Here is a 25,337-nt window from a genome sequence, read left to right on the forward strand (position 1 = left end):
ATCCGCCATCCATCCATCCATCCATCCATCCATCCATCCATCCATCCATCCATCCATCCATCCATCCATCCATTTGTCCACCCAGTCATCCATCCATCCATCCATCCATCCATCCATCCATCCATCCATCCATCCGTCATCCATCCATCCATCCATCCATCCATCCATCATCCATCCATCCATCCATCCATCCATCCATCCATCCATCCGTCATCCATCCGCCATCCATCCATCCATCCATCCATCCATCCATCCATCCATCCATCCATCCATCCATCATCCAGCCATCCATCCATCCATCCATCCATCCATCCATCCATCCATCCATCCATCCATCCATTTGTCCACCCAGTCATCCATCCATCCATCCATCCATCCGTCATCCATCCGCCATCCATCCATCCATCCATCCATCCATCCATCCATCCATCCATCCATCCATCCATTTGTCCACCCAGTCATCCATCCATCCATCCATCCATCCATCCATCCATCCATCCATCCATCCGTCCATCCATCCATCCATCCATCCATCCATCCGTCATCTATCCATCCATCCATCCATCCATCATCCATCCATCCATCCATCCATCCATCCGTCATCCATCCGCCATCCATCCATCATTTATCCATCCATCCATCCATCCATCCATCCATCCATCCATCCATCCATCCATCCATCCATTTGTCCACCCAGTCATTCATCTATCAATTTATCCATCCATCCATCCATCCATCCATCCATCCATCCATCCATCCATCATCCATCCATTTGTCCACCCAGTCATTCATCTATCAATTTATCCATCCATCCATCCATCCATCCATCCATCCATCCATCCATCCATCCATCCATCCATCCATCCATCCATGATCTATCATCCATCCATCATCCATCCATCCATCCATTATCTATCATCGATCCATCATCCATCCATCCATCCATCCATCCATCCATCCATCCATCCATCCATCCATCCATCCATATACATCTTCTACTGTACTCAGAGTTGCAGGGTTGTTGCAGCCTATCCAGGCTGTGATTGGACGATAGACAGGGTCCTCCAACCAATCACAGAGCCACATATAGAAATGTCCAACCATTCACTCCTTCATTCCCACGTCAACTAGAGACGTATTTAGATAAAAAAGAAACATATTTAGATCAAATAGGAACATATTTGAATCAAATAGAAATTTATTTAAATCAAATAGGGACGTCTTTGAATCAGATAGAGACCTGTGTATCCCATGTCTGTGTTAATGATGTATATGTGGTATTATAAAGGTATAATGCCGCGCTAAAAGGGATTTGGGGTTGAGCATATCACAGATTAAAGTGTTGCACGTGTCTGCAGGTCTCTGTAATCCCCCCGCTCTCCTTGTAATACCTGCGTTCTCCGAAAAAACAAACACAACGCGGCTGCTAATGATTCTCTCCGCCATAGTTAGGACGCTTCAAGGGGGGAGAGACTTAAGTTTCCCCGTGGGATTCGGCAGAAGACCCTCCCCCACGTGTAGCGGAGAGCGCTTTTATATCAAAGTCAGCCATTGTAAAAAAAATAAAAATAAAAATAAAGATATCACCTCGCACCCGAGGGAGCTCGTTGCGGCGGAAAGAGCTTCAAATGTAGCGCTAGCTCTTTTTATTAGCTCCCGTTAATCTGGTAATGCCAGATTTTTTTTTTTTTTTTTTTTTGCGCCGTGCAAATGGATGAGACCTTGATTAATCTCCCGTTCTAAATTAAGAAATGACTGCGCGATTGAAATAAAAAAAAAAAAAAAAGAAGTTCCTTCATTCAGTATCACTGGCGGTGCAACGAAGGTGCACATTTACATATCAAAGGGCAAAACACCACGTCTGGAATTTCAAGTACGTTCCGTTGTGATGTTGAAGAGCAGCGGCGCCGACAAGAGAGGAACTCGCTTGTGTCCTCGTGACAAATTCCACCGTTGATGCACTTCCTCGCCGTGTCCACGGCAACCCGTGAAATCCCGCGGCCGTAATGAGACGCGTGCATGCGTGTGTGAGTGTGTGTGTGTGACGTGTTTAATATGCGCGGGCATGGGTTACGCCGACTGCGGCTCTCGGCTCATAAGTAGGTCATCCTCGAGGAAAAAAGGGGTTGGGGGACGTAAAAATGATACATGCAGTCTTTTCCTTCCAGGGAAATTTCCCCCATGGCCTCCGGATCTGATTTGATTCCCCCCAACTCAAGCGTTGACACATTAGCACGTCTTCTCATTAACTCGGAAATTCTCATTACCCCCCTCCTGGCTCCGTTTTTACTCCCGTTAAACAACAGATACGCCCGACGCGTTCGGCCCGTCGCGTTTTTGAAAGGAACAGCAAAGCGTTCGGAATTACCCGCGACGCTCCCGGACCAGAATGCTTCAATTATTCCACCAGATCTGGCCGACAGTTAATCATATCGCTGTCCGCCCTCCGTCCCGCTGATGGCGGAGGGACGGCTCCTCCCCGACTGCTGAGGAAATGCGTTGCAACTTGTTTACGCGCTGCTTTTCCATCAACTTATTAAGTACTTTGGCGGCGGGGAGGTTCGGTCTTTATTGAACGGAATGGTGATTTTTTGAGTAATTATTCTCGGGGAAAAAAAGGCTAATTTGAGCGGGAGATGTGAAGGTATCGCTTGGCTTCGAAGTGCACAAATTTTCTGGTTGCCATAGAAACATGGGATGATGGGGTGGGGTTGTACATGGATGTGAGAGTCAGGCAAAAATTTGGAAATTTGGTGCTAACACGAGAAAAGGCTTGTAAATTTGAAATATTGGATGTTTAATTTTTTTTTCTTTTTTTTTAATATTATTTTATTTTTATTTTATTTTATTTTATCTTTATTTTTTTTATTTTTTCCCTACTTTAATATAAAATTATTACCTGTAATCATATATATGTAATCGTAAATACACATGTATATCTGTTGTGTATTATATTATATTTATATTTGTATTTATATTTATATTCATATTTTACATATTTATATATGTAAAATATGAATAAAAATGAATGAGTGAAAAATGAATGAAAAAAATGAATGAATGAATGAATGAAAACAAAAAAAAAATACATGTAATATATATATATATTTTTTTTTTTACATGCTTTTTACTTTATACTTTATTTTGATACTTTCTTTTGATCTTTAGTGTTCTTTTTATTTTATTTTTTATTATTTATTCTTTTTAGTGTTATTTTATTCAGAGTTCTATTTAGATTCTTCACCACTTGACTCTTTAACAGGCGCTGCTTCAACAAAAAGCAATTTCCCATCTGGGGGATCAATAAAGTGTTCTGATTTATTTTATTTTATTTTATTTTATTTTATTTTATTTTATTTTATTTTATTTTTAACCAGAATGTTACTGGCTGAAGGGCTGACCGCTGTGCGTCTGTGTAGATAACACAGTGAAATGAACATCACCCTTGTCTGACCCCAAACCCAGTCCAGATTTAATGTTTATATTTTTATCTCAACTACCGCAATATTTTCTTATTATCAACGTTACACACACACACACACACACACACAAACCCACAAACACACAGTGTGCTGAGATCCACTGCAGCAAAACAAACCTTCCCCTCCTATGGATGAGCTGCAGACCTCCAGACTCAGGAGGATCAAAAACCTTCTGCTGACAGTCCTGTCCGTTCTCCACCGTTCTCATCCGGTTTCGGTGGCGAGCTCTCTTTGACTTGTAACCGTACGTGCACTTGGGCGTGCATGCAATAAACACACACACACACACAAAGTGAGCAGACACAGGGAGACGAGGTTGTTTACTGTATATTAATGTACTCACAATGGCATCAAAGCAAATCGCAGTGAGAGCGACAGCAAGAAAAGTTCATTTTTGTTGGGAAGATTTGATTTCATTTGATTTTATATTTTGAACCAATTTAATATTCTTCTTCTTGTTATCATAATTATTATTACTATTATTATCATTATTGTCAAAAACCTCAATAATTAAACCAGTGATAATAAAAACAATTTATCCAACACTTATAATAATATTATACGTTTTATAATTGTATTATTTAATTATAACAATAATTATTGCTTACTGTTATGATTATTAAGATTATATATTGTTGTGATGATTATTATTATTATCGTTATTATTATAACATCAAAATATGAAATTACAGTCATTTAGCAGACACTTTTATCCAAAGCGACTTACAAAAGTCACCTTACAAAATTATTATTACTTTTATTATTGGTATAATAATTGGGGGTTTTGACAACAACAATAACAATACTACTACTACTCCTTCTCCTACTATTACTACTACTGCTACTACTACTATTAACAATAATAATAATAATAATAATAATAATAATAATAATATGAAATATTCGGTTAAAAATGAAAAAAATACACAAATAAACTTCAGCATTATTGTTATTAGTTTTGTCATTGTTAATCTAACCTAAATAATAAAACTAATAATAATTATAACAATATGATTATCCTGGCCATCATCATGATTATTATTATTATTATTGTTATTATTATTATGATTAGTGGTATAATAATTGGGGGTTTTGACTACAACAATTACAACAATACTACTTCTAATTCTCCTACTACTACTAATACTACTACGACTACTATTAATAAAAATAATAATAATAATTATATGAAATATTCTGTTAAAAATGAAAAATGTACACAAATAAACTTTTCAGCATTATTGTTATTAATTTTGTCATTGGTAAACTAACCTAAATAATAAAACTAATAATAATTATAACAATACGATTACTATGGCCATCATTATTATTATTATTATTATTATTATTATTATTTTATTATTTTTATTGTTTTATTATTATTTTATTATTATTATATTGTCATTAATATTGTTTTATTGATGTTTTATTGGTTTATTAATATTATTATTAATATTATTAATATTATTAATATTATTATTTTATTATCATCATTATTATTATTGTTGTTGATATTATTGTTATTATTTTATAATTATTTTTTTTATTATTTATTAGATTGCTTGAAGATGTGATAACAGGCTTTGTTTACATTGTTTCCTGGGATGCCCGCTGTGCCTGCTAGAGGGATCCGAACAAAACAGCAGCGCTTACGAGTGAAAAGATCATTTCCTCCTCCATCGCCCGGTGCAAGTCTTCCACGGGCTGCCGGTGGAGGTCTACATGACAACCGGAGAGCTGGAAAGCCAGCGGGGCTGCTCTTCTATCCTAATTGTGGTGATGCAGCATGTTGAAAATGAAAGCAAGCAACTCCCCAGTTAGACTCCGGCTAATGAGGCCTGGTAGAAACCCCCCGCCGTCCACCTGCACGCCATCGCCGTCCCTCCTCCTCCTTCTCCTCCTCCTCGTCCACCTGTGCACGCATTGCAGCTGAGATATGCATGAGTGCTCGGAGGGTTCGCGTTAAAACTCGCAAATTAGGAGGCGAAGGAAAGTCACACGTTTGCGAGATAATTCTCGTACAAGTTCTCCGATGACTCTTTCGCTAAAGAGTGAATGCACTCACACTCACACTCGCGTTGCATATTCACACTCACAGTCACACACGTACACATGAGAGATGTATTTGTGGCCTGTGACACTGCCATCATTGCAACTCTTCATGTGGAAAAGATTTTTTTTTTTTTTTTTTTCGGGGAAGGCGTGGCGCTGGAGACAGAGCGATCGTATTTGGAATCGAATACTCCTGGTTGGATTCCCTGACTGCTCCCCTGGCAGCCGACCGCTCATGGTTCATCCATGATGGGTTCATTGCAGAGAGCGACTTTCCCCAGGGGGATTGATAAAGGATAAATTATTTTATTTTATTTTATTTTATTTTATTTTATTTTATTTTATTTTGATTTTTTTTTTGCATTGCCTTTAATCTAATCATATTTAAGTGTATTTTATTTTGCACTGAATTTAATTTGATCATATTTTATTTTCATTTATTTTGATTTATTTTTTTGCATTGCCTTTAATTTAATAATAATTAATTACATTTGTTTTATTTTATTTTATTTTTTTTGCACTGCATTTAATTTAATCATATTCTAATTTATTTTATTTTGATCTATTTTCTGCATCGCCTTTAATGTAATCATATTTTAGTCAATTTTATTTTATTTTATTTATTTTGTTTTATTTTATTTTTTGCACTGCATTTAATCCTATTATATTTTTATTTTATTTTATTTTGTGTTGATTTATTTTTGGATTGCCTTTAATGTAATCATGTTTTAGTATAATTCATTTTAATTTTATTTTATTTTATTTATTTTTCTTTGCACTGCATTTATTTTAATCATGTTTTATTTTATTTCATTTGATTTGATTTTGATGTTTTTTTTTGTTTGCCAATAATGTAATCATATTTTAGTATAGATTATTTCATTTTATTTATTTTGATTTATTTTATTCTTTTCACTGCATTTAATCGAATCATATTTTATTTTATTTTTATTTATTTTTTGCATTGCCTTTAATTTAATCATATTAAGTGTATTTTATTTTATTATTTATTTGTTTTTTTCTGTGCATTTAATTTAATCATATTTTATTTTTATTTTTTTTTTATTCCAAGTTTCCCTCCTGCTCTTCCTCCACACCTCCCATCTGGCAGAATCCTTCTCCACAGATCCTCCTCTTTCCATGTCCAAAACCATCTCGGTTTGACTTTTACCTCCAGAGCATCAACCGTCTTCTGTCCTTCCTGATGCTCTGCATCCTCCTCACTCCCAAAGAGGAACATCCACAACACCATCCCAGCTGCCATCAATTAATTATTGATCACTATATTAAATATTTTCATATTATATCATATTGTCGATTTTACGTACTCATAAAATATCAAAATTTTCTATTTTGGAACCGACTCACCTCGGTTTCCTGTCTTTCCTGTTCTTTCCCTTCCTATTCTTTTTTTTTTTAATCATCATACAATCACCGCTGCAGCGACTCCTATTCCCGGGACTCTTTGAAAGGCGAAGAACAGAGATGACTAATTGCTAATGACGCTGATTTAACCGCGCTGGAAAGGCAGCAGGAAGCCGGCTGATCAGACTCTAATGACAACCGTGGGTTTGAAGGTGCCGCCGTCGCCGCAGGTGTCGGCGACCGACTCTGCACAAGCCTTTTAGCGTGATTGTAGGGGTGAAGGTTTGAGTGACGCCCGCCATGAATCTGGATTTTTTAAATTTTTTTCCACATGGTTTCCGGGGGAAGGGGGGGGTCTTGAAAAGGACAGACGGTGTTTCTGGATCTCATAGGTCGTGTCCAGACGGTTGCATCTGCAGCGCTGTAATCAAACCAATCACGGCGGTTGATGGTCAATGATTGCTTTAAGATTGGCTATTTCCCCCCCGCCGCCTCCCACGGCGACATCCGCCTGCGAGCGGGGACGGAGAATAAAACCGTGTTTTCGACGTGCATCTGCGGCCCGGAGATGCATCTGGGACGGTCGGCGTCCTGATCGGTCCTGCGAGCGCCGGTTCATTTGAGCGACACGGGAAGGGGACGAGTCCCGCGTGGCCGACTCGCATGACGCCGACGCCGACGCCGACGGCGATTTTCACGCAGGTGAACCGAACTCTGCGCGAGGTCGCGAGGCCCGACGGCGTTACATAACGGCGTGGCGTCGGCTTACCGTCCTCGGTTGAATGTGTAGCCGTCAGCTGGAACGCCATATGGGTGATTTAATACGTGATTTAACTCCTTCAGAGCCTCTGGGATTTTGGATTCGGCGGTAAAATGTAAATATGGAACGGGGGAGGCGGTGAGCTTAGAATACGACACACTTGCAGAATGTCGGTTTCATCTGAAATGTGATGACTTCCGTTTTCTTTTTTTTTAAACGTAAAAACCTGAATATTTTCTTTAGCTTATGTTAACTTCAGAACAACAAAAATCTCTCAACCTGATCAAACGTGCACTGACATGCATAGTGACAGTCATGGTTTACTCAACATGTAGTTGTGATAATTAATTATTATTGTTGTTGTTTTTATTATTAGTGCTGGATAATAATCAGGTGATATAATAACTAATTATATATATTTTTTAATTCAATTATTATTGATATTATTGTTCTTGTTTTTATTATTACTGGTGCTGGATTACAATTAAATGATAGACAAATGTATTATTATTATTATTATTATTATTATTATTATTATTACTATTACTATTACTATTATTACTGGTGCTACAATAAAATGGCATTATAATAATAATACTAATAATAATGTTTAAAATAATAATGTAAATAAAAACATATTGTTTTTGTTGCTGTTGTTATTTTTAACATTACTTCTGCATTATAATTAAGTGATATAATAATTGATTATTATTATTATTATTATTATTATTATTATATTACTATTATTTCTGCTGCTACAAAAAAGTGGTATATAATGAATTTTATTATTTTGTTATTATAAGAAGTAGTAGGAGTAGTTGTATTATTAGTAGTTTTTTAGTCGTATTGTTACATAAAAAATAACAATAATAGTAATTATAAAAATAATTAATTAGTCTATCACTTTATCATAATGCAGCAGTAATGTTAAAAACAATACTACTACTACTGCTACTACTACTTATAATAATAATAATAATAATAATAATAATAATACAGGAAGAAATGAAATTTATCACAATAAATAATAAATTTACTTTGTTAATGAACTGTTATTTGACAGTTTTGCAGTGACTCAAATCAAAACAACACCATGTTTTCCAGCTGCGCAGTTAAAACTCCTCCCCTCCTTGTCTTCCAGCCTCTGGACTACGAAACCAAGAAGGCCTACACCTTCAAGGTAGACGCGTCCAACGCCCATCTGGACCCGCGCTTTCAAAGCTTCGGGGCTTTCAAAGACACGGCAACGGTGAAGATTAACGTGTTGGACGTGGACGAGCCTCCGGTGTTCAATAAGCCGTCCTACGTGATGGACGTTTACGAAGACACGCCCGCGGGCACCATCATCGGCGCGGTGACGGCCCAGGATTTGGACGCCAGCGGCAGCCCGGTCAGGTAAAGTCACCCTGCGCACGTTGCTGCGCGCCGTGGCGGCCTGTCGTCTCATTTCACGCATCCGATTCAATGATATATCATCTTCCCGGAAGCCCGTTATTCGTAAATAAAATGTTAAATGCGCGTACATATGCTATCCTGAGACGTGACTCAAATTGCTAAACGTTAGCCTGGAACCTTCCAGCACGGATACGTATGACGGGTGCGATTATTTCAATTAATAGCGCGGTTTCCCCCGTGAACGCCGTGGGGTGGGAAGCATATTAGCGGAAGGCGTTATTGAGAGGAAAATCCTCATCTTGAGAGGCTCCGGCGCGGAATAAAACTTCCCCCTGATGCTCTCCGGTAATAAAAGAGCCCGAGGAAGAAGTGCGGCGCTATCGCGGGCCGTGATTGAAGTGTTTATACATCTAATCCATTCATCAATGTCTGCAGTCCCTATTCATCAGTGCCATCATGGCTTCAATCTGGAGAGTATTGTCAGGTTTTACTCATTACTTTGAGGACTAATCAATCTAAAGCTCAACGTTTTGCCGTCGCCGCCGTCGTCTGCAGGAATAGGTTGCCACTTTGCAGGGATGGATGGAGCGTCGTCGCGTCTGACGGAGTTTATCTTATTTTGCTGCAAAAAAAAATAAAAAAGAATAATCAACTTTATTGGATGATAACAAACAAATAACCTTGGATCGACTGCGGGATGAGAATGAGGTCCTGTAGGATGAGTTTATTGATGCTACTGGTTGCTAACTGTGCTCGTGCATTCAACCACTGCGAGATATTCAGGTACAACATTGCGTGGTGTTTAAATGGTAAAATAATGATTTGCAAAAAAATATAAAATATCGCTATGTATTTATTTGTGTTTGCAGAAAAATAGGCAGTTCATTTTATTTTTTACAAGGACAACCTCATGTATTTATCTTTTTTTTTTTTTTCATTTCATATTTATTATGTGTTTGCTTTTGTAATTACGTGTATTTATCTGTGTATTCAAGCAATCATGTTTTTGTTTGTAATCACGTGTTTATTCATTTATCCATTTATTTATTTGTTCATTCTCATTAGGAGAAGCATTGTGCTCCTGGTATAGCTATAATTAAAGGGGGAAATAAATAAATAAATGAATAAATAGATAAATGTATTATATAAATATACAAAAAAAAATACCTGACCACAATATTGGATAGTTAAAAAAAACAGTAACTCAAACAAACATGTGATACCACATTCAAATAATCCCTGAGGTCTCAATGCATTATTAGCTAAATTAGAAAGTGAAACCAAGCAATTTCCTTTTCTGGGTCTCTGGGTTTTTGATAGGACTCTTCTCAGGTCCTCAGTACATCCCATAATACAACAAACATTGAACTGACGTGCCAGGATGGGATGATCATCCAAATATCAAATAATAACCAGTCGGTGTAGAGGCAGAGTTATATTCAAATACAGGAAAAGGAAGAAGGGTGTGAGTGTGTGAGCCTGCAGTCACTGGGCTGAACCCCAATAAGCACCAAGCAGTGACATCATTAATAATTACACACACACTTTAGCATGGACTGTTTATATTCTCCATCTGATACATATAAACATGACTTTTTTAAAGGATTTATTTATTCTTAGATATCCATTTACCCATTTATTCATGTACAATTCTATTTATTTATGAGTCTTATTATTATTATTATTATTATTATTATTATTGTTATATACTTATATATTATAATGTATTAGTATAAAATATAATTAATTATATACTACTACTATTAATAGTACCACTACCACTAATAATAATAATAATAAATATTATTAATATTATTATCATTGTTGTTTTCATTATTGGTAGTATATGGTCATCATCGTAACTATTTAATTATCATTATTATTATTATTATTATTATTATTATTATTATTATTATTATTATTATTATTATTATTATTATTAGTAGTAGTAGTAGTAGTGGTAGTAGTAGTAGTAGTAGTAGTAGTAGTAGTAGTAGCAGTAGTAGAAGTTGTAGTAGTAGTATAACATAATATATTTATGTATCAAAAGGTATAATTATATAATATAATTAATTATGTAATACTACTATTAAATATATTATTATAATGATAATAGAAGGTAAATGCAGTGATAATTATTACTATGATGATTGTTTTTCATAATTGGTAGTATATGGTAAATATTATCATATATATCATCATAAATATTATTATTATTATTATTATCATTATTATTATTGTCATTATTATTATTATTAGTAGTAGTAGTAGTGGTAGTAGAAGTTGTAGTAGTTATAGTAATAGTAGTAGTATTGTTGGTTTAATCGTAACAACAACAATTTTTTCGCTTATGGTTATGCTAATACTTCTATATATTACATATGTATTCTATATATATATATATATATACATATATATATATTCTTATAATAATAATCATTATTACATGTATGATCAATATTATAATCATTGTTGTTTTTATTGTTAGTAGTGCTGTTGTCATCATCAATGTCATTATTATTATTATTATAAATTTTCATATTGCCATTTTTTAGCAGTATTTATAGTTGTGGAATGAGTAATAATTGTATTTATTTATTCTGATTTTTAATCACTTTTGTTTTTTAATTCATGCCCTTTTCAAAGCGCAGTGTTTGCGTACGACGTCTCAGATCGATAAAACCCATGTCATTTTTATTCAGCTGAATGTACATTTTCTATTTTCGGCCAAAACGCGTCCATTTTACTCATCAATGGAAAAAAAGTTATGGAACATATTGAACGGAAATCCTGGAATCCGTTTTTTGGGAAAAAAAAACAACCCGTTTTTTCCTCTCCATTCCAGTCAGCGCTTTCTCTACATATTTATCCTTTGCGGGACGGCAAATATTACCGATGCGATTGCAGAGCGGCTGAAAGGGTTTTTATTTACATTTCATTTTTATCTATTATTTATTTCTTATTTCCTGCGCCGTCCTTTTCTCTTCTGCCGCTTTTAAAAGCCCAAATACGAGCCTTTTATGCAAATGAGCTAATTAGGGGCGTGTCGGCCTCGTTTATGGCTCTTAGTGGGAGTCGGCCGTTTGGCTTCCGCACAATTATTGAGATTTATGAAGCCGTCGCGAGTATTAATACTTTATAAATCCGAGGGAGGGGAAGGCAAATGTAAATTTATACGCGTTCGCGGAGATTTCTCGGGACGGGCGAGGCGGCTCTTCGGATGAAAACTCAATAAATGATCGCAAAGTAGCGAAAAAGGAGCGGTGATTAACACATGGGGCTTTTTAAAGTTAGGAGATGGATCGTCCGCGGCGCCCGACTCGCCCCGGCCTTATTTATCCCCGGCGGGAGCGTTCCCATTTTTCACCGCCCCTTGTCTTTCCGGCGCTCTCGGCCTCGTCCCGCGTCCGGCCACAAATCTGGCGCGGGACGACAATAGAGCGTCGTAAAAAATGTATGAGGATCTTTTGTTTTCAAAATCTATCAGGTGCTCTAAGCCGGCCGAGATAATGGCTCCTCCAAGATGTATTACTCGGGCGTAAACCCAGATGCCGAAAATACCTGTTACATCGCAGCGGGTGCTTTATTATGAATATTTTATTTCAAAGGGGAAGTGAAAATAAAATGGAATAAGCAGAGATTTGCGAGGACCGGAGAGCTCCCGGACTCTATTTTGCGGTTTTCCACTTTGCAGGCTCGCGTTTTGAAATATTCATGGGGAGCACAGCTGACACCCGCGCGTCATCCGAGAGCCGCCCGGCCACGCTTCCTTCTCGGGGAAACAATAGACCCGATGACCCGCCATGCATAGGGAATCGCGCTTTTAGGCTCCGGACTCCACTGATTTCGCTGTTTAGCGGCCGGGGAAACAAAAGGGGCATTAATACTGCAGAGGAGCTGCTTCGCCGTCCCATCCCAGGCTCTTTGCAAAGACTTTGGTCCTGCGACTGCTTTTATTGCCAACGTAAGGGAGGCACGTTGGCAGGCGGTGGTGGTGGTTTGCACCTCCTCCTCCTCCTCCTCCTCCTCCTCACTGCACCGAGGGCCACGGTTCCATTCAAGATGACATGACGTTTAATTTATCGATCCCGAGATTGGGAAAGTATACGACAGCAGCAGCAGCAGCAATATATACTGAGAACAGACAGTGACAAGCAAAAATAAAAAAAAAAAAAAAAGGAAAAGAAATGAAGTTATATTAAATAAAAAACAAACTAAAATTAACTCTTAAAAACTAAATTAAATTAAATTAAATTAAATAAAAAAAAATAAAAGTACAATAAAATAAAATAAAATAAAATAAAATAAAATAAAATAAAATAAAATAAAATAAAAACCACATTGGGAAATTATGGCAGCAGTTGCATAACATACAAAGAACAGCGATGAGGTAAGAATAAAGAAATAATAAATGGATTATTAGATTAAGTTAAAATTAAATTAAATTAAAATAAAAAAACAGACTAAAATAGACTAAAATAAACTCAAATTAAATTACATTAAAATGAAATAAGAATAAACTAAAACTGGATTTACTAACTAAACTAACTGAAATGAAATGAAATTAAATGAAATGAAATGAAATGAAATTAAATTAAATTTCAAAAAGCATTGTCAAATGATCTGTCTGCAGTTGCATAACATGCAAAGAACAGAAAGTGATAAGCTAAAAATAAAACAAGACACATCAATCGAAATGAATTAAGTTAGATTAAATTTGATAAAAATCAAACTACAATGCACTAAAATAAACTAAAATAAACCAAAAAAAAAAAAAAAAAAGTAAAAAAAAGAAAAAAATAAATAAAATAAAATAAAATAAAATAAAATAAAATAAAATAAAATGGAAACTTTTCTCTATGAAGTTTCTCTGGTTTCCTCCCACTGCGCAAAAACATGCAACCTGTTAATTGGAAAAATTACCCCAAATGAATGAATAGTGAATGAATAGTTGTCCATCTGTATTTGCGGCCCTGCAATGGATGTGAGGACGTCTGGGATCGGCTCCAGAAACCTTTGTGACTCCAAGTGCAGGATAAGCAGTGGAAGATGGACGGATGGATGAAAACAAAGCAAAATAAAATACACTTTGAACATATAGAAAGTATAAAAGTATTATTTAAATGTGTCTATACATATTTACCCCATAGGCAACAGGAATTAACACCAATGTGCAAATTGAGGCTATGTAAGAATCAGAATCAAGAATAAAATGTGAAAAACAAAAAAAGAGAGAATGACTGCAGGGACGAAGGTCGCCCTTCTCCTCCAGGGCAGCAAAGCCAGGTGTCGGTCGTTCGCAAACACTTTTTGACTGTTTTTAATATTTGCCTGTTTTTTTTTTTTTTTTAAATGCTCTTGAGTCTATTCGGCCGTATTGAGAATATTGCAATATTGAGTTTGCAGCTATTGTGAACTGCACAGCTATTCATTTGACCCGGCTTTACGCAATGCGGAAATAAGATTGTGTTCTGAGTGCCTGCTGACAAGCGAAGGCTTGCATTTTACTTTATTTTTATTTTGCATTGATCCCAAACAGATATGCGCCTGAAAGACACTGCAGGAATAATTTAGCCGGGACTGATAAGCAATCAAAAGTGCCAATCGCAGTGGAAGGGCAGATGTTTTCTTCTTGTCCTGTTTAATTTTCTGCAGGCAGATGGGCTTCTCATTACGGGGGAGCTGTATTCGCTGTTTCCCCGACACAGATTACACTTTCTTTTTCCAAAAAATGTCCAGACACAGTCATCGCTGATGTTTTCCCCTCGATACGTTTTTGCATTTGAGCGGCCGGCGTAACAAAAGATCTGATAGGTCGCCCACTGAGACCGGGGGCTGCAGAAATGTAGTGGGAAAGTGGTGAATATCAGTCACTTCCTGCTCAAACAGTCAAAGAGCTCAGCTTTTTTTTCCTCAATCACAAAGTGAGCCATCGCAGGAGGGCTGCAGCTGCGGGCTAAAGCTGTGCTAGCGTTTGCTTTACCGAGTTCTGAAATGCAGCCAGTCATATGAGCACGATGTCAATATTAGCATTAATATCATGTAAAAATACTGATGGACTGTTCGAATAAAATCGATAAAAATATAATTTTTCTTGTTTATTTAATTCAATACGATTTGATTTAATTATTTTTTTTGACTGTCATTCATTATTTAATCTTTTTTTTTTATTAATTTAATTATTTTTTTCATTTTATCTATATCATCCCTTTTCCTGTAGTCATTTCCTTCTTGTTGTGAGATGGAAAGATTTTATTTTATTTTATTTTGATTTAATTTAATTTAATTTAATTTAATTTAATTTAATTGAATTTGATTTAATTTAATTTGATTCAATTTAATGTATTTTCATTTAATTTCCTTTTTTTTTTTTTTTTAATTTTTAGTTTGTCACTGTCTGAATGTTATGTAGCTGCTTCCATATAATTTCCCAATCCTGGGATCAATTAAGAACATCTCATCTTGAATCGAACCGTGGTCCTTTGTGCTATGAGGAGGAGGTGCAGACCATCAACAACACTAACCAGGGACATTTCCATCTTGTTATGATAGAAAGCTTATTTTATTTTATTTTATTTTAATTTAATTTTGATTTAATTTAATTTAATTTAATTTAATTTGATGTATTTTCCTTTCATTTTTTGTATTAATTTTTACTTTTTTTTTTTTTTTTTTTATTTTTATTTCTAGTTTCTCACTGTCTGAATGTTATGCAGCAGCTGCCATATAATTTCCCAATCCTGGGATCGATCAAGTACATCTCATCTTGAATTGAACCGTGGTGCTTCGTGCTATGAAGAGGAGGCGCAAACCATCAACAACACTAACCAGGGACATTTCCATCTTGCTGTGAGATAGAAAGCTTTATTTTATTTTAATTTAATTTAATTTAATTTAATTTAATTTAATTTAATTTAATTTAATTTAATTTAATTTAATTTAATTTAATTTAATGTCCTTTCATTTCTTTTTCTTTTTTTTATTTCTTTTTTTTATTTTTAGCTTGTCACTGTCTGAATGTTATGCAGCTGCTATGAGGAGGAGGTGCAGACCACCAACAACACTTACCAGGGACATTTCCATCTTGCTGTACGATAGAAAGCTTTTATTTCATTTTATTTTATTTTATTTTGGTATGCTGATCTGGTTCTCCGTCGTGGCACATCCAACCACCCTCCATCGGCCTCCGGGTTCAAAGCAGAAGCCTCACAGACAGACGGACCAAAATAAATGGATGAATAAATAAGAACATGGACGGAGATTAAAACAGGACGTACCTGGCAGAGCTAATAGCTAATAGCTTGAAAGCTGGCTTTCAATCCACTGCTCCATTCCAGTGTAACGAAGAACAAAAAAAAAAAAAGGAAGAAAAAAAAAATCAACTTTGCCCGAGGAAAATTGCAAACCATTTATCTTTTGAACCCTTGATGGGAGTTTGGCTGTAATATTTATCAAAGGGACTGGCGCTGAACTAATTTGACACAATCGTGTTCACTTCAAGGCTACCTGATAATAAAAAAAAAAAAAGAAGAAAAAGAAAAAAAAAAAACTTAAAAGGGGGCGAATCAGAAGTGAAACACAACATTTTGATAGAAGGGAGTGAAATAATTTACTGGAGAGGTTTTGTTATTGTTCCCATTACAGTAAAAGACCTGAGAGTCTGAGGGTGTCTTCTAATGCTCTCTTCTAATGACCGAGACCAATCCAGAGTCTGGAAAGGAAGAAAGAAAGAAAGACAGAAAGAAGAAAGAAAAGAAAAACAAGCATAAATATGCATAAGACGAAGCCTTTTAAGATCAAATAGCTTTGCCAGGAGAGACAGATGGTAGAACGGTGGCACGAAGATGCTGCCTTCCTTTAACGCCGCAGACTGAGAAGACGTGCCCGGAAGGGAGTCAGAGAATATCTCCACTTTGACCCCCGTGATGAAATTGCGGAAGATGACTCTCTTTGTAGAATCGGGAAATGGAGAAAAAAAAAAAAAAAAAAGATCAGGACAGCAACAAAAAACAAAAAAATAGCCCCTTGTGGTGCCAAATCACAACCCGGTTGTCGGCGAATGACGGAGCGCGTCTGAACGGTGTCCTTCGAGATGATCTACAGGAACCCTACGTAGCCTTCTGCTAGAAAACCTGGACGGATCCCGGCTCAATGCGACCGGTGAACGTAGAGGTGACCCATGATATCTTGCTAATAAATGCTAATAGCCTGAAATGCTAAAATAGTAGCTTCAGTGTCCAAATTGGATATAATCGTCTTAGCGAGATGCTGTGGTAGATCAAGCCCCGGCCCCTGAGAATCCTCCACCCAATGAGAGACTCCCAAGGACGTTAACACCAGAGGTGCTGACACTCACCCGCTAATAGCTAAAATGATAAAAAAAGTAGCTTTGATTTCCAAAAGGGATTCCAAAAAAATTGTGTCATCAAACCCCGCCCACCGAGAATCCACCCAATGAGAGACTCCCAAGGATGTTAACACAAGAGGTGCTAACGCTCACCCGCTAATAGCTAAAATGATAAAAAAGTGTCTTTGAGTTCCAAAATGGATTCCAAAAAAATGGGGTCATCAAGCCCCGCCCCTGAGAATCCACCACCCAATGAGAGACTCCCGAGGACGTTAACACTAGGAGTGCTAACGCTCACCTCTAATAGCTAAAATGATAAAATAGTAGCTTGATATCCAAAATGAACTCTAAAAAATGGTGGCGTCAAGCCCCGCCCCCTGAGAATCCTCCACCCAATGAGAGACTCCCGAGGATATCGGTAGTGTCTGGGACATGTGGATCTTACCAAGAACACCAGGAATGCTAACGCTCACCAGCTAATTGCTAAAATTATAAAATCATAGCTTTAATATCCAAAAGGGATTCCAATGTCATCAAGCCCCGCCCCCTGAGAACCCACCCAATGACAGAGCCCCGAGGACATCAGGAGAAGAAGGGACGTGAGGTCTGGAACCGAGTTTTCTCCCAGGCGAGGAAACATTGTCTTAACCGGGCAGGAACAGCTGGAAATAATAAAATAGTAGCTTTGGTTTCCAAAATGGGTATAATCATGTTAGCGAGATGCTGCAGTAGATCAAGCCCCGCCCCCTGAGAATCCACCCAATGAGAGACTCCCGAGGACGTCAACACTAGGAGTGCTAACGCTCACCCGCTAATAGCTTAAATGATAAAATAGTAGCTTTGATAACCAAAATGGACTCCAAAAAAATGGTAGCATCAAACCCCGCCCCCTGAGAATCCACCATCCAATGAGAGACTCCCGAGGACGTTAACACCAGAGGTGCTAACGCTCATCTGCTAATAGCTAGAACAATAAAATCGTTGCTTTGATATCCAAAATGGTTTCCAAAAAAATAGTGTCATCAAGCCCCGCCCCCTGAGAATCCACCCAATGACAGAGCCCCGAGGACATCGGGAAAGAAAGGGACGTGAGGTCTGGGCCAGGTTCTTCAAAACAATCCACAGAAGCCAAGTTTTCTCCAAGGCGAGGAAACATTGTCTTAACCGAGCTGGAAATAATAAAATAGTAGCGTTGGTTTCCAAAATGGATGCAATCATGTTAGCGAGATGCTGCAGTAGATCAAGCCCCGCCCCCTGAGAGCCTGTCCAATGGGAGACATCGGGAGAGAAAGGGACGCTTGTTCTTCAAAACAACCGATCGAAACCCTACGTTTGAGAAAACGCTCGGCAACAACCAGTCGCGCAGCGCTAATAACGAAAACGGCAGCATGCTAGCAGTTGAAGCTACATCGCTAGCTGGAATATTAGCAAAAAACTTTTAGATAAAATTGGATGAGCGGCCTTTGTATCCCCCGAGCCGGAGATGCGTTTCCTCCCTCCGTCCGTCCGACGCCTCAATCTAATATTTTTTTATGCCTTTGTCGTTCATCGGCTCGGGGAGATTGATACTGTTTTCTCCGCCGCCCTAAAATTCATTTCAGTTCCCGGGACGAGAAAAAAAAAAAAAAAAAAAAAAAAAAACGTTTGCTCAGCACGGCCGTAGTACACGTTCCCCCATTACTAGATTGGAGTTTATACGCCGTCCTCAGCACATTTTCCAGAAATGACCATTCAGAATGAGTAATGACGACCGCGTCAACATTATCTCGCGCCCGACTCATATACATGAGCGGGGGGGGGGTCGGCTTAATTCCGCGGTTTATGTCGCAAACGAACACTTACGCGACAAATTTTTCTCTTTTTTTTTTTTTTTCAGATATTCCATCGACTGGAAGAGCGACCTGGACAGCTTCTTCGACATCGACCCCGTGGAGGGAACCATCTCCACCAACGAGCTCCTGGACAGGGAGAACGTGGCGCAGCACAACATCTCCATCGTGGCCACCAAACTCAGTACGTTTGGACTTTTGGATCGATTCCGGGATCATCTCCGCCGCCGCCGGGTTTAACGCGCTTTTACCGGAGTCGATACTCAATCCCCGTTTTTTGCCGGGAAGGTTTTATAGGCCGCCATAAAACGGGACGGCGTATCTCCTGTTTTCCTTCTTGATGTCTCTTTTTTAACACGTTTGAAGCCGCCGGCCTGAGCGTCGCCTTTTCCCGTGAGAAGTCTCCTCAGATGTGCGTTTTTTTAATTTCGGACAAATAAGCGAATCCGTCGTCATCCGGGTTGCGCCGGTGCTCAATCAAAATTACTCGTATTTTCATGAACGGTTTATGAAATATGGGCTGTTAAAGCTGGAGTCGTCGTCACCTTGGAAACTGACGTGACACACACACCGGCCGACGGACTAGACATGCTGATTTGCTTCCCGGTGTGTGTGTGTTCGTGTGCGATCATACATGCGTTTTTTCAATTTTTTTGAGGCTTTTTTTTTTTTTATCTCCTCTTTGCGTCTGAGATCGTTTTCCCGCCAAAATTGATGAATAAAAAGCCGCATGTGTTATGAACTTGAAGTCTTGGGTTTTGGCAGAATTGAGCGTTGAAGATGTTGGACGGTCGTCACGGTTCCCCCGGCGACGCTCCGCTGGAAACGGCGAAAAATAAAGATCTCTGTCGCCATTTTTTTTTTTTTTTGGCGTTTCTGACCTTTGACCCCGCCGCCCTAAACATCTCCTAACATTCATCCGCCCCCGAGTTGGTTTTCCGCCTCGCGATGCTTGCTTACACCGATCGTCACGCCGCAGAAAGCGCGGGTTTCGGTACCGCACACACACACTCTCACACACATGTCGCTGAGGCGCTAGCTAGCTAGCTAGCTAGCTAGCAGATATCTAGATTAGCGGCAGATCCTGCACGTGTGGCCTTTGCACCGCAGAGGTCAAAGTTCCAGGTCGAGGAAAACACTGGTCGCTCACTTGCAGGTGCGGATCTTCTTGCTGAAGAATGCATTTGTGTTTTTGCAAGTCGTATATTGATCACACATCTCGTTAGAATCTATTTTTTTTTTTTTTTTTTTTTTTTTTGTGAAGACACGTCAATAGCAGCGCTGATCAATTTGTTTGTGGAAAACCTTGTAGCGGTCTGACGTGATTTTTTTTTTTAGAATTATTTTTAATTACCTCTATATTTTTTCAGGTTTGTTATGTTTTTCATCCGTTGCAAGGACAAGTGAAGTACCAATTAAAATAATGACACGAATATGCGTATGAATCAACAAACAAATAAATAAATAAATGATATGCATACTAATAACGGCAAATAAATAAATGCGTATTTAAAAAAAATAAAAACAAATTAGAAAAAAATAGAATAAATTTAACACAAAAGAAAATGATAATTAAACAGGTAAATACACTGATGAAAAATTAAAAAAAAAAAATATATATATATACATCAATTAATGAAAATTCTTCAGGCGCAAACCGAAACTCTTCCGGTCTCGTTCTGGAATTCAGGAACAATCATAATAACAATGATGTATAAATTGACGGCGCGTTTCCCGTCAAAGCGCTGCACAAATGAGACGACCGCGCGATCACATGTCGCCCGGTCGGCGAAGACGGGCGGATAATGATGTCTGGAAGCCCCCGGTGGCCTCGTCCACTTCCTTTTTAAAGTGTCTGTTTTCACATCTTGAAGCCTGGGTGATTCGCCGGGTCATCGCCGGACACCGCAGTCATGCAGCAAAATGAGAGCGCTGTCTGCAGCCTCTCCCGAGAGCCCGCGGTGGAAGGTGTGCTAGAAAAGATCCGGGGCTAAATTAAAAGTCTGTCGCTCGGCGTTTTCCTTTATTTTTGCTTCCAACCCAGTAATATTTTTTTTTTTTTTTTTTTTTTTGAGCAAAGCAATTATAACCCCAGCGGGGGGACGCTAACGAATCCCATTTGTGATCGATGTGGATCGGAATCTTTTTTTTTTTTTTTTTTTTTTTTTTCAGCTCTGGATTCTGCAGACGCGCTCGTATAAAAGATGACGCGTGCGAACGTCCGATTTAAAACGCTAAAAAAAAAAAAAAGATCTTCTCCCGCACCCTGGCAGCGGATCCCATCCATAGGATGGATTCAGCGTCGCCGGGCTGGAGGATGCTGACGCGAGGCTAATTTTTAAAGCAATCGCTATACCAGTGCTCCATCTAGTGGGCGGTGAAATATATCACTCGTGACGTCCTTCAGCCGCGGCCGCCGCCGGCGTGGAGGCCGTCCTACGGGTGCATTTTTCAGGGTTTTTTTATCAACAGAGGAGATTTCAAGTCGTCCGAACTTCGGCCCCGGGACCTCGGTGACAGGAAATCTGTATTTCTGCTGCATGAGCATCGGCGTTAGCAGTTCAGTCGTCGCAAAGAAGAAAATCCCGCGGCCGGTGTCATTTTAGCTCAGTGGGGAGATTGCTTTTTTTTTTTTTTTCCCATCAAGGTCAGAAACAGGTTGCTAACTGAGCCATGGCTGCGTCTCCAATCCCCCAGAGATGACTGCACACACACACACACACACACACACACACACCTGCACAGTAAGCCCCCCCCCCCCTCCTCCTGCTGCAGAGCAAAGCCTATTTCCACATCAGATCCATAAAGTTTACCTGGCTTGGGCTCCCTCACACAAAAAAAAAAAAAAAAAACAGAAAGACAAAAACACCCCGGTTTCTTCGTTCATTCCAGCAAACAAGCAGCGATTCACGCCGTTCCTCCGCCTCCAGGGAGCTCCAGCCTTATAATTAATATGTGCCGCACATCTTACCTCAGCTAAAAATTTCATAACAGAAAGCGAGGATGCGCCGAGCAAACGGCGTCGTCTGCGTGACGCCCCGGAAAATAAAGTGAAAGCGGGCTTCGTTTGAAGGCGGCACAAGGGGACGGCGTGTCTTTTATTTCGGTTTCCTTCTCATCATCAATCAAAGGTATTATAAAAAAACAAAACAAAAAAAAAAAAGTGATTTATGCACCGGCGCGTTCCAGATGTTTGGTTGTGGAGCGGCTGCTCAAGGAGACCGGCTGGGCTCGGCCTCCTCTTTAATTTCACGCCCAGGTTTTTTTTGTCCTAAAAAAACAGAAAAAAAGGAAAAAAAAAAAAAAGATAAATCAGCAATACTCTGGATTTCCACTTGATGTCAGTGCAGTGAAAAGTCCTGAGCGCCGTTTAATGTTGAGGTTGATGTTTACATCCACTGAACACACCTCATATTCACAGCTAACAAGGTTGGCATGCTCACACTCAACAGTCAATAGTTCTGATTTTGATTGATTGATTGAAATCTCTGTGTTTTGTCTTTATATGCAATATTTAAGGTTTCCATTCAAATGACATGTAATGATTTGATGTTGCTCAATAGACTTTTCATTGCCGCTGGTTGCCAGAGTGGACTCTGTCTCACTGACGCTGATTTCATTCATTCATTTATTCATTCATTTACAATCAATACCCCCCACCTGCATGGTCCTGGACTGTGATAGAAACCCGGCTAAAAATAATTATCATTTGAAAACAAAATGTATAAGAAACAGAATTAATAATGTACATATATATTTTTTTTTATTTATAATATATATATATATTATTGAATTTAATTTTACTTTTTAATTCCTCTCCTACAAGCTGCAGGGAATCTCAAAATCTTAAACCATAAAAAATAATAAAAAAAAAAAATAAAAAAAATCTCACCCACTTCCTGTGAATTCTAATAATTTATCTGTATATATATTCATAACTGTGCAATATTTCATTTCATATCAGCTGCATGCGCTATATTTTTTCATACTCTTGTGCACTCCTTATCTTTCACCTGGTATTTAAGACCTTAAGACACTTTACAGCCTTGACTTGTTACATAGACACTTTATAGTTTTATTTGTATTTCTAATTCTCCCCCTTGTTCATACAATTTCCTACTATTATTTATTATTGTTATGTTTTACTTGTAACTCTGGCACAACAATTCAGAAAATTACAATATTGTGATAAAGTTCTTTAACTTCTGTTATAGAATTACAAAAAGAAAAATGTCATATATTCTGGATTCATTACAAATCAACTGAAATATTGCAAGCCTTTTATTATTTTAATATTGCTGATTATGGCTAACATCTCAAGAAAACTCAAAAATCCTATCTAAAAAAAATTAGAATATCATGAAAAGTACATTTTTTTTCACTGCATTGCAGCACACATACACACACACACACATATACGTATAAATTCTTGTTTGTTTTTTTTTTGGTTTGTTCGTGTGTTGTGAATAATCTTTCATGGATGAACATTGTCACATAAATATGTGTATGTTTTTTTTTTTTTTTTTTTAATTTATGTCTATTAAAGCAGCAGATAATTGTTTTTAATTATTAAATATATTTCTATGTATATTTTTATGCTTTTGTTCATTCATTAATTTTCTTTTGAATTCGAAAGTCAGTGTATCCAGTACCCCTGCTTGACTTCCTCCCCCGACACACTCCTGTGTTTTCAGACAGCCCCGTCCTGACCAGCCGTGTCGGCGTCACCGTGCACGTCCTGGACATCAACGAGTTCCCGCCCGAACTCGCCAGCCCTTACGAAACCTTTGTCTGTGAAAACGCCAGAGTGGGACAGGTATGTTCACAGCACCGGCTCTCTATCTTTCACCCAAGGCATGTAACGCAATACTTTATTCCCCATTTAGAGATGATTTATTTAGTGCCATGACGGCTACTGAAAATTCACTGTTTTATTTTATTTATATACTTATATTTACCCCTCAGGTGGCTTCTACGTGTCTCTTTAGTCAAAGTCAGCTTTATGGTCAATTTCTCTGCATGTGTTTCGACTTAAAAAGGAATCGACAATGTTTCTCACATGAAATGAACAAAACAGCAATAACAGTTCTAAAAGTAAATAAATGAATCTATGTGCACATACTGTATAAACGCCGCACGTGTCTAGAAGTCTCAAGTGGCCACGTAACATAGACGCAAAAATATTTTCTAACATCCACAAACACGTACTAGAAATATTTTATTTTGAATAGTTCCTGATGAAAAAAATTTATAATAAACAAGACACGGAAAAGTCTATCCATCAATTCATTTTCACATCCCTGCTTTGTTAGTCGTCTTCTTCAGTGTCGGAAATTGAACCGCTGTGTGTATATATATATATATATATATATATATATATATATATATATATGTATATATATATATATATTTTTTTTTAAAACTTCAATATATAATTTAAATTATTATACATTTATGTAAAAAAAAAATATATATATATATATATATATATATATATATATATATATATTGTTTTTGTTCTATTTTTGTCATTTTTAATTATATTTATTTTATATGAATGTGTAACTGTATATAAAATTATGCTATGTATATATATATACACACATACACACACACACACACACACACACACACACACACACAGAAACTATACACTATGTATGTCATTAAATGTAATATTATTATTAATTGAATGAAAATATTTTTTTTGTAATAAATGGCCTCAGAATTTCACGGTAATTTCACTTGTCCAATTTGACGATGCTTCATGTTTTGGCGCCGTGAAGCTCGTTAGCCTCCCAAAAATCCATAAATTAGCCGCGTCGTTGTTCAAGCCGCAATGTTCAAAGCGTGTAGAAAAAAATAGAGGCTTATTTTGCGGAAATGAAGGTAACGCCTTAGTGTTATATGGTGCAATAGCAGCAAAAACATTGTGGTAATATTGTGATAAATTGTTATTATTTTTGTGTGGAATGGGATAAGCTTGCAGATGGCGCCTTATGGACATCTTTGGATGGAAATGCTTTAAATCTATTGATATTCTGAGCAAATATACGTGTATCTTACGGGGCTAAAAGTGCATATATTTCCACTTTTTTTTTTTTTTT

At 37.6% G+C, this 25,337-nt stretch overlaps 1 protein-coding gene across 1 annotated transcript in view; it reads left to right on the plus strand.

The window, feature by feature from the left end:
* LOC147231581 (cadherin-12-like) overlaps positions 1 to 25,337 on the plus strand; it is a 198,338-nt gene that overhangs the window by 150,021 nt on the left and 22,980 nt on the right. Inside the window, exons 7-9 of the mRNA XM_086150468.1 lie at positions 8,801 to 9,054; positions 19,278 to 19,414; positions 23,925 to 24,046. Of these exons, the coding sequence (XP_086006594.1) occupies positions 8,801 to 9,054; positions 19,278 to 19,414; positions 23,925 to 24,046 (513 nt within the window). The remainder of the gene's footprint in view (positions 1 to 8,800; positions 9,055 to 19,277; positions 19,415 to 23,924; positions 24,047 to 25,337) is intronic.

The sequence above is a fragment of the Fistularia commersonii genome, chromosome 8 (genome assembly GCF_037954325.1).
Source record: "Fistularia commersonii isolate RoL2024-O1a breed Wild chromosome 8, RoL_Fcom_v1.0, whole genome shotgun sequence".
Lineage (NCBI taxonomy): Eukaryota > Metazoa > Chordata > Actinopteri > Syngnathiformes > Fistulariidae > Fistularia > Fistularia commersonii.